This window comes from Athene cunicularia (assembly GCF_003259725.1).
Source record: "Athene cunicularia isolate RWA chromosome 12 unlocalized genomic scaffold, athCun1 chr12_part1, whole genome shotgun sequence".
In the NCBI taxonomy this organism is placed as follows: domain Eukaryota; kingdom Metazoa; phylum Chordata; class Aves; order Strigiformes; family Strigidae; genus Athene; species Athene cunicularia.
This window is the reverse complement of record NW_020799116.1, coordinates 17,461,110-17,471,292: the sequence shown is the minus strand read 5'-3', so window position 1 is coordinate 17,471,292 and position 10,183 is coordinate 17,461,110. Positions and strand designations below refer to the sequence as shown.

General features: G+C 56.4%; 1 protein-coding gene across 1 annotated transcript in view; it reads right to left on the bottom strand.

Annotated features, from left to right (window-relative positions):
* STAB1 (stabilin 1) overlaps positions 1–10,183 on the bottom strand; it is a 58,721-nt gene that overhangs the window by 417 nt on the left and 48,121 nt on the right. The window contains exons 49-68 of the mRNA XM_026857597.1: positions 9,655–9,801; positions 9,351–9,488; positions 8,623–8,682; positions 8,341–8,517; positions 8,058–8,144; positions 7,429–7,575; positions 7,193–7,258; positions 6,399–6,624; positions 5,646–5,795; positions 4,685–4,789; positions 4,171–4,278; positions 3,796–3,989; positions 2,971–3,115; positions 2,377–2,510; positions 1,864–2,029; positions 1,528–1,634; positions 1,193–1,312; positions 640–792; positions 397–516; positions 13–177 (exon numbers count right to left, since the gene is read on the bottom strand). Coding sequence (XP_026713398.1) covers positions 13–177; positions 397–516; positions 640–792; positions 1,193–1,312; positions 1,528–1,634; positions 1,864–2,029; positions 2,377–2,510; positions 2,971–3,115; positions 3,796–3,989; positions 4,171–4,278; positions 4,685–4,789; positions 5,646–5,795; positions 6,399–6,624; positions 7,193–7,258; positions 7,429–7,575; positions 8,058–8,144; positions 8,341–8,517; positions 8,623–8,682; positions 9,351–9,488; positions 9,655–9,801 — 2,715 coding nt within the window. The remainder of the gene's footprint in view (positions 1–12; positions 178–396; positions 517–639; positions 793–1,192; positions 1,313–1,527; positions 1,635–1,863; positions 2,030–2,376; positions 2,511–2,970; positions 3,116–3,795; positions 3,990–4,170; positions 4,279–4,684; positions 4,790–5,645; positions 5,796–6,398; positions 6,625–7,192; positions 7,259–7,428; positions 7,576–8,057; positions 8,145–8,340; positions 8,518–8,622; positions 8,683–9,350; positions 9,489–9,654; positions 9,802–10,183) is intronic.

The following is a 10,183-nucleotide window of genomic DNA, read 5'->3' as shown; positions in this document are numbered from 1 at the left end:
ACAGGTCCCGACCGCAGGCCGCACTTTCACCTGGAAATACCCGAACTGCTCCTCCCGCCGCCGCCGCCGCACGCAGTAATAGCCGCCGCCGGCACCGGCGGCCAGCACCAGCGCGAAGCACAGCGCCGACAGCGTCCCTGCGGCCATGGAGCCCGACGCCTGCGCCGCGCCGTTCACCTGCGTCGGAACACAGCGGCCCGGTTACCGCCCCGCGGGCAGGGCCAGGGCAGCCCCCGCACAGCCCCCGCTGCGGCTCCGGCCAAAATGGGCCGTGCCGGGAGGGCGCGGAGGGCGAGGCCGGTGCCTGGGATGACTCGGGCACCTCGTCCCCGTTCCCAGGCCTGGCACCAGCAGTTTCAGCACTGTCCTCCCCCGTTCAGGCCGTCAGACACTCACCTGACCGAGGTGAACGATGGGCAGCGGAATCCTCAGAGGCTCTGCAATCGCATGAATGATGCCGTTGAAAGCTACAATGTCCCACTCCACAATCATGGTGTCATTGATCCCCTTGGCATCCTACAGCACAGGACAGAGATGATGGTACTCGACCATAAAGCCTCTCCCTTGTTCCCTGTCTCAAAAGAGACGTGGTGAAAACTTGTGGGGGTTTTTTTTGACCTCTGCCGCAGTTAAACCTACGGAGTGCTCTGTACTGTTGCCCACCGAGAGGTCTGATACATGGAGGTTATATCCTGACTGGGACGGGATGATGGTGCCTGTTGTGAGGTTGAAACTGAAGAGAACGACGTTGCTGGACGACACATGGAGCTTCAGTTCTTCTCCTGTCAGCGTCTGAAAAAGCAGCAGGGTGCAGTGATGAGAAACGGCCCAGCTGGCGCTCACCCCTTCCCTCCTGCTGTGTGCAGCCCCACCTGGCCTAAGCCCAGACACTCTCCATGGCCGCCAGGCGGCTCAATTCACGGGCAACATGGCACAAAACTGCTGTGCAGAGAAGGGGGGATTGCCATCCTTAGAAACGGTCAAAGCTCAACTGGAGGAGGCTTGGAGTGGCTCTTCTGAGTGAGGCCTTGGACTAGAGATCTCCAAGCGGTCCTCTCTGACCCTAAACTCCTCCTTCCCCAGACCCTATTTCACGCCACCATCAGGCCAGCTTTGGCAGGCTCCTGCTCTCTGGGGCTCTGATAGTTTGTTCCATGCGCCCTCGAGCGGCCGCTCATCCCTGCTTGCTTACTTCATTGTCTGCGAAGCCAGAATTCAGAGGGACAAAGAGAGTTTTGGGAGCAGAGTCATCAGACAAATAGATGAAAAAATCCAGTCCTTCTTCTGTGTCATTGGCAAAATCGAGCAACATCTGGAAAATATGTGAGATCTTCCCCATCAGCACAGAGCCATTACCTTCCCCCACCGAGGAAACATTCCCCAGCCCTGGAAAGCAAACACTTCTGTGTTTGTACTCTTTACCCTGCATGCAGACCACACCACCACTTTTCCCTGTTACAGCCGATCCCTCCCTCCGCCTTGCTGCCGGCAGCTGGCGTACCGAAGCACCAGGAGAGCATCGCTTACGGAATAGAAGGTGGAGAAGCGAGCGTGGTCTGCGAGCACGTCGGGGAGTTTGCCACTGCACCAATACCCATCTCCCACGAACCCATCACGGCAGGTGCAGGTCAGATCTGCAAAAGAAGACCATGATGCAGGTTGATTTGCCAATGCTGGCTACGCTCACCACTTCTCCCTTGATTTCTGGATACCCCTCAGCATGTTCCCTCCTGACACAGGCATGGGGAGAATATGCCCACCAGCCTGTGCCTCATAGTCTGAGGGCGGTTCTCTGCCTGCTGCCCTGATACACCTCTTGTGCCTGACAGAACCGTCCCCAGGAAATGTGCTCGGGCCACTCACCCTTCTCCCGGTAGCAGAACGCATCCCAGGTCTCGCTCAGGTTGCTTCGGGAGCCATAGTCCACGATGCCCACTCGGTTAGCCCCACAGCTGGGATTGGGGTAGGCCGTGGGGTAGCCAGCTGTGCCGTTGTCCAGCCAACCCACCAAGCACAGATGGAATCCCATCTAGCAGAAGAAAATAAATTATTAGATTAAACCCAGTATCTCTGACCCAGGTTTTCTGCCCTGATGTACACTCCCATCATGCAGCTTTACCTGACATGCCTGCATCACCTACAGGGTTGGGCACTGTGAGAGGTCTCATCCCAGTGTGACTGGCAAGACCCACCAGCCCTCTGGGTTTCACAGACACAGATGGAGCAAACGGGGCCTGGCCGAGGGGATGAGGGGTCACCCAGCCCCATGGCATGGGCTCGCTACTGCTGGACTATCCCAGGGAGAAGCAGGGCATGTCCCCACCCCACGAGGTGATGGAGCCAGCCCCTACCCGACCCCTGAACCCCTGTCCTCACCTGCTGTGCTGCTGAGAGCTGCTGAAAAGTGGCCAGGGAAGCGCCTTCTGCAGCACAGGCCTTCTGAGCCTGCTCATAAGTAAAGTCGTACTTTTTTCGGGGTGACTGCAGATGAAACACACCCATAGTCTTGTCTGCAAAATACCAAGACCCAGGAGAATCAATCAGCACAGTACAGAGAGCGAGCAGCCTCCCTGGGGCAGTCGTGAGCACAGACAGCACTGCCAGCGGAGGGTGCTCTGTGCTGCACGGGAGGGTGGGATGTGGACAGTGCTCAGGTGAGGGTGAGGTGGGATGCAGAACAGCTTCCTCTGAGAGCTTCTTGCCTTCCACGGGGGAGCCAGTGCTTACTGGCAGTGTAATCCCACCAGAGGCCACCTCACGTGTCACAGAGGAGCAGACAAGGATGGCTCATCCTCCCCACATGACATGTAGGGGAAAAGGGGAATGTGAAAATCAGACCAAGCTACAGAGGCGAGTCCTCAGCCCCTTGGCCATCCCACCCTCCAGCTTCCCGAGCCAGAGGGTGAAGTGAGGGAGTGTGACCTCTGCAGGGAACATCAACCCTGGCACTGTGGGGTTGCGCACACTCACCATGGAAGTGCAGGTCGGTGCAAATGGCCTCCCGATGGCACTGCCCGTTGTCTTCCAGGCACCGGTCCGTGGGGGGCACGGCCTCTTCCAGGCACTGGATCCCGTCACCAACGTAGCCCCGCTTGCACTCGCAGCGCCGCTCGTTCTGCAGCACAGAGGAAGGATGGCATTTGTGTGAGTGCAGACACACAGATGCCAGCTGGGGATCCTTGTATCCCTGTGAAGATGGGGATGAGCCTTCAAAATGCCTCTACAGCCTGCTGGGACTATGACAGAGCTACAAAAGGCCACATGGCCTCTATTCTACCCCTATGTCCAACTGCACACAAACCAAAAAATGTCATGTTGCATGCTTGTCACACACTGTTTGAAAGACAGCTGAGCTTTGAAGTACGTGGTCATGGTTGTTGCACTACATCATGTTTCCAGTCCCATCTTTTGGCCTGCAGTGAGCAGCTCTGGTTCCTCTGCAAAAATGCTGGCACCAGCCTCGAAGGACCATCCCTGTGCACCCAAAACAGTCCACACCTGAGGCCTGTGCCCCTTAGGCAGAGGAATGGGGAAAAATGGCCTCAGCATAACATCACCAGGACCATCACCACAGCCAGGCAGCAGATGGAGGACATGGGCCCTGCCTGGCAGTAAGGACCTGCAGGATGAATGCAACAGCTGAGGGGACCAGAGAGGAGGGGAAGGCTTGGGGATGGCAGTAACGGGGGACACTGTCACATCACTGTCCTCCGGCAGCCTCAAGCATCCCATGGCAGCCACCTGCGCTGTTCTCCCAGGCATGCAGATCTCCCCGGACTGAGGGGATGTACTCACTGGCCCGGTGCTGATGCAGCTGGCGTGCTGGCTGCAGTCCCCGTTCCTACCATCCGCACACCTGTCTATGGGGTTGCAGACATAGCCGTCGCCTCCGTACCCGGGAGCACAGGCACAGGAGACGTTCACGCCCACCTGCGTGCACTGTGCATGCCTGGCGCACCCCCCGTTGTCCTGGCTGCACATGTCGATCACTGCAGGGATAAAAGTGTTCGGTTAACTAAAACACCTTGCTAGGTGTCCTGGTGGTCTGTCTGTCCTGCCAGTCATCACACCAATATGGCAGCAGGAGCTGGTCACCCGTTCTCTTGCTGTGTTGTCTGCCTGCCCCTTCGCTCACCACCCCCAACCCCAGCCCCCCGTGGCTGCCCCCACCTGAGCACGTTCTCCCATCTCCTTCGTAGTGTAGGTTGCACTCGCAGAGGTTGCCGGAGCGGCAGATGGCCTGGGGGTGGCACGGTGGAGAGCAGGTGGGCGTCAGGACTGAAACCAGAAGTCACACAGATCAGATTGATGGATGGGCTGCACACAGGCATGGCTGCCATCGCCGGCCTCTGCCCCGGCCACCTGCCCTCACCCCCCCTCTCCCCCTGTGCTTTTCTGCAGCTGCCTTGCCCAAACGCAGAGGACTGTTACTCCATCAGATACACCTCAGGCCTTCACCTCACCCTCAAGCTCTTCTTGGAGCACCTCTGAGCTCAGGGACTTGTTCATGAGCAAGTGGAGCTTTCCTCCTCCTCCTCACCACCCCAACCTTTGTGAAGGTCTCAGGATGAGCCCCACAACTGAGAGTTGCTTTTTGGAGATATTTCTGACCAGCTCCTGGGAAGTGGCCAATATGGCACCAGGTCCCAGGGAACAGCGGGTGACAGGGCTTGGCATCCCTCACCTAGTCTGATTTCGCAGCGGTCTCCAGTCCAGCCCTCGGCACAGAAGCAGAAGCCATCACCATGGAGGCCTCCGTTGCACACACCATTCTCGGTACAGTTACACTCTGTGAGGAATGGATAAAAAAACTGCCATGGCATCTTCCTTGATGGCAGTGAAAGGCCACGCTCAGGCCACAGGACAGCCACATGGCAAAACCATGACTTATGCGGGCAGTGCATGAAGGCAGGATGCACTCACCCCTTCCTGTCGCTGCCAGCCCTGGCTCCCCCGCCCCAACAAACACGCTCCACAGAGGAGAGGAAGCCTCTCACACCCACAAACCCTTGTCATTACCCTCTCCTGGGCATTTATAGAGATGTTTTCTTCACCTAAAGTCCCTGCAAACATACATCCATCAAAAAATTCCTGGAGACCCCAGAAGGCCCAGCTTGGGGTGGGAGGATGGGGGACTCCCTTTGCCTTCCCTTAGCCTTGCCTCACAGGGGCACAGGTCCCTGCTGAGTCTGTCCCAGGAGATGCTCTTTCTGCACAGAGTTCATCACAACTTACAGATTTGTCCCCCGGATCAAAATACATCTTAATATTTTCTGCCAGACTGGGGCTCTCAGCTGTGCTGGACAAACAAGACGGGGTCTTTGACCCTGGAGGCCTTGACATGGAAGTGAAGCCATCAGCAGCACGGCTGCACTGGCCACAGCTGCCGGCACGGCCACCCAGCCTTCTCAAACTACAGCTGGATCAGCAGCTGTCTGGCCAAGAGCCCAGGGAGGGATGTTCGCAGTCCCAGAGGTCTGACCCGAGTGTTGTGGGGACCGATGCACATGTGGCAGCACTGACTCCCATGCTTTAGGCTGCAAAGAGGCCAGCCCGGCACCTGACCCCGCTCCAGGCAGCACCATGTCCCACAGCCACCTCTGCACACACGTCCCCCGTCGCTGCCCCCCCCAGCCCCCCCTTACCTCGGCAGTCTGGCCCGTATCTGCCTGGCGCGCACAGCTCACAGCTGGTCCCGATGAAAGCCTGACTGCAGTTACATCTCCCCGAACCACCGATTTTGTCATTGCAGGTGCCACGGTTACTGCACGGCGCCTCCAGCCCTCCCGGGCACACTGCAAATGGGGCACCTCAGTGAGGCTGCAGTGACAAAGGGACCCCGTGCTGGATGGAAGGGAGGCACCCGCGGGCCCGAGCAGAGCCTGTGCCATGTGAGCTGCCGCTTACAGGGGGCTCGGACCACAGAGCCTGCTCGGCTGCCAGGGGACTCTGCTGGGGACATCCCAGGACAACGAACCTTAGGAACAGGGGCAAGAGGGACAAATCTGGCATAGCTTCCAGCCTGGGAAGACCCTCTGTTGTGATGTGCTGGGTCTGTGCTGGCCCACCCCTTGCCAACCTGCAGCAGGCTCATTCAAGGCCATGAAAACTGCCCATGCACGATTCCAGGGAACGGCTGAACACTGGCAACATCTAGGGGTGAGTGACATGTCTGACAGCCACCCCAGCAGCCCTGTGCCCAGGGCTCTCCAAGGAAAGGGAACTAACTCCTGTTACGATACCATCCACGTGCACAGGGGATCATTCCCTTCACCCCCTACAGACTGGGGCTCCCTGCCTGTGGTTTTGCCCATCCTTCTCCAGGGAAGCACATGTCTGCGCTGAACCTTCCCACAGGAGAAAGGGCCGGTGCGGAAGAAGGTCGTGCAGCTCCTTACCCCGACAGTCACGGCCATAGTGGTTTGCACAGCACTGAGGGGCCCATTGGGTGGAAACACAGCTCCGCTTGCAGCCTCGTTTCAGAGGCCCCCTGGAAGAGAAGTGTCTTCTGAGGGGGTCCCACGGGGAGTGTGGCCAGGACGGCCGCAACAGGGAGGTGTGGTGAAACGGAAAAGTGTTTCTCAACAGCTGGTTTCCGTAATAGTAGCAGCGCCTGGTTTCCCCCTGTGAGGAAACAGGCAAAACACAGAGTTTGCCACATTGGTCACTGACATCTCACCTTGACATTTTGTGCCACTCTTTCAGTTTTATGACAAGTAACAGAGGCTTTCTAACGTGCGATGGGGCTGGTGACAGAGGAGCCAGAGGTGTACCTCAGGACATGCCAGAGAGACAACAGGTGATGCAGGGAGCGTTGGGGGACAATCACTGCCCCCCAAGGCTGCTCACCATCTGATCCCTGATCCATCTCCAGTGGCCAGGCCAAGTTCTTGTGCTTATAAAGCACCCAGAGAAGCCCCCAGTGCTGCTGCAGGGACCCCTGCAGCTGCTGTCACCCATATAGGGATCAACAAAGCAAAGGCAACTGGAGCCCCTGGCCCCACGCTGCTCGGCCCAGCCCCTGCCCTATGGGACCATGTCACATGGGGCAAGGCACGGACAGTGTGACTGATCTGAGGGACTCGCCACATGCAGGTATGCCCTTCATTTTGCTGCTAAAACATGAGGGGTGCATGGGCATTGTCATCAGCCCCATAACAGGCCTCCTTGGTGACAAAGCTGTGAGCTTTACCCTTTGAATGGAGCCAGCAGGGCAGGGTGGCTCGAAGCCACAGAGTCCGCAGCTCTCTGTAGACCCCTGTGGAAGGGAAAAAGAAACCTCACAACAACTCAGTATGTGCTTCTGCCTCTCTCAGCTGCTCAGAGCTTTGCCGAGGAAGAGCAGCAAGCCATCCCGACATCCCTCTTCCCAGGCATGGGGCTCAACAGGTGGCACAGATCCTCACTGGCCTCATCACAAGTGCTCACCTGTAGCTCAACCAAGATGAACTCATCACACCGAGATCCCAGATCTGGGGGCTCCAACAGCCTATTGATGCCATAAGCAATGCCCCCGTTGAATTCCATGTGCCTCTGGATGATGGTGGCATCACTGTTCCCCACCAGAATCTCCCCCTACCAGAGGAAGAAAGCAACCTGTGATCCTGGCAGATCCTACGTCCTGGTTACACCACCCAAAAGTTGCCCTTTTTGGCTGCCATGACTTCTCAATCACCCCGAGAACTCTCCAAAATCTCTGTGCTCACGTCCTTGACCACCCTTCCCAACTGCCACTTTTCATGGCCATCTCTCCTAAGAAATGGCCTCTGGCCATGCAAAGCGGACTCTGTAAGGGTCATGGTGCCACGTGGTTGTCTTTGCAACCTGCTCCTCATGAAGTGCACATGCAGGTACCACACGCCTCTGCACGTTCCTGACAGCTGGCCACAGAGTCTCGAGCCTCTCTACAGGCTCAGCTGTAGCCAGGGGAATGGAGTATCTCAGCTGCAAGAACCTCAACTCTGTGTTCAGCTCCTGCCAGTGACCAACACAGAGCATCAGCTGTTCCGTCGCTATGCCCAGGGACACCCGCACAGCCCAGCGGTGCCATCACTCACCACGTGGGTTTTGCTGCAGCTGAATGAGATGGTGGAGCCATGCATGGTCCGTATGGATTTGACTTGGGGCATGTTCCCAGCCATAATCTAAGAGGGAAAAAGAAGAATGTGAAGGGAGAGACAGGTAAAACTGGCAGTTCATACTGCCCAGTGAGGACAGGGGTCTGCAGCTGCACTGAGAGGGGGTGTGATGTGGCAGCACGTGAAACTAGTGTGGGTGGAACACCAGAGTGGCACCACATGTGGCCTCAGGAGGTACAAGCCTGTTTGTTGCCATATTAACCTTTGTGTCCCTGATCATGTGTGCTTTGAGGTAGGAGGCCAACACATCCCGATGCTCTCTGCGGTACAGCCACTTCTGCCTTTCCTCTGAGAGGGAGTTAAACACAGCATCTGTGGGCCACAGCATGGTGAAGGGTCTATGCAGCGGGTCACTAATCAGTGGCATCAGCTCTGCATCCTGTTAAGATAAAAGGGGATGCAAAGAAAAAGCCACAAGCCAAAACTGAACGTGTACATGTAACACACCACCTCCCCACAGAGCAGCAGGAGTCAGGTCACTCACCTGCAGCAGCTTGCTATAAATGGTGTACCCAAAGGCCTCTGCCACTTCTGTGACATTTTGCTACAGAAGGAAGAAAGCAAACGACTGTCACTATGAGGTCCCCCTCCAAGACCTGGAGCAGCAATGCAGGGGATAAACCAGATGGTTAACAACTATAGTAGCTAAACACAAGTTTATCTCTGTCATCATCCTGCTGACAGATTTGGCCTGGTGAGTGCTGGCATTCAGCAGCCACCTCATTTCTGATTCATTCTGGGTAGATGCAGCTATAGCAGGAGCTGGGACGAATTTCAGCACTCTGCTGTGCTGTACAGAAAATGCGTTATCTTCTGTAAAACACAGGATCTATAAGCCCATAGCACTTGTTTGAAGAGTACCAGAGAGACATGGCAGTCGCATGCTACAATCTGCTCTGCACTGGAAAAGGAGTGTAATGGTTGGCATGGGACACGAACTCCCTGCCTGCATCCAGCACTGTTGTTTCCTAGTGATGGATAAGTCTCCTTCTGTCCCAAACATGGCTATGCCCCAAAGGCTGTCACCTTCACGAGCCAAACCCGTGCCCTCAGACAACCCCTACACAGCTAGGAGCAGGGAGAAAGAACACCCCACATGGCCTTGGGCTGGGGGCATCTCAGGGACAGCACTACCAGAGCTGCTGGGAGAAGGATCCTAGTTCTGTCCTCACCACAGCAGTTACCAGGGTGCAGTCACTGCTTCAGCCTTACCCGTGAGATCTCTGAGGAAACGTTACGGCCCACCAGGTCACTTGGAATGAGGATCTGGTTGATGAAATGAATGACCCCATTCATGCCGATGATGTCACTCAGGACCACTTTGGCTTCCTCATTGAGATAGATGCTATTCTGAGAGAGAAGGGATGCAGTGAGGTATTCACACCACAGCACTCCTCTGTGAGCTGTCTGCGGGCCCTAGGCAAGACACTTGCCACAACCACAGTGGCCTTCAAATGACATCAAAAGTGACATCCTGACAAGTGGGACAGGGAAGGGAATCGTGGCAGAAGATTACCTCTTTCACTGTGATCTTTATTTTGTGGCCAGATAAAGATGTAAGCGACTCCTGGGCTTCCAGGTCACTGGACAGCAATTTCTGGCAACCTACCATGTGGTAGCGAAGCAGGTCCCGGAGGAGACCTCTGCTCCTCCACTCCTCAAACTACAGACAGAAAACAAGAACGAGGTCACACTGGGGGTCACACTGGGGGCACTCTGCCTTTCAGGGGGGGCCCCAGACCCGACGAGGGAGACCTGGATTGCCCAAGCTCCTTCTGACCCACCCCTGGAAGAAAGCCAGTCCCCCCCAAAACATGGTGACTGTGCAAAACCATTTGAGAGCTTTGGGAAATTTCAAACAGGCTTGACAAAGCCAGCATTCAGGTCCATTGACGGAGAATAAATGACCATTGGCCTTGAGGAAGCGATGCCTAGGATATGCAGTTGTTGGGAATTGTTCTTTTATTTGGTGTATGGGGGGGCATATGAGAAAAAGGATGGGACTAGTGGTGTGAAGCTGCACAACAGGACTTGTCAGCAATGGC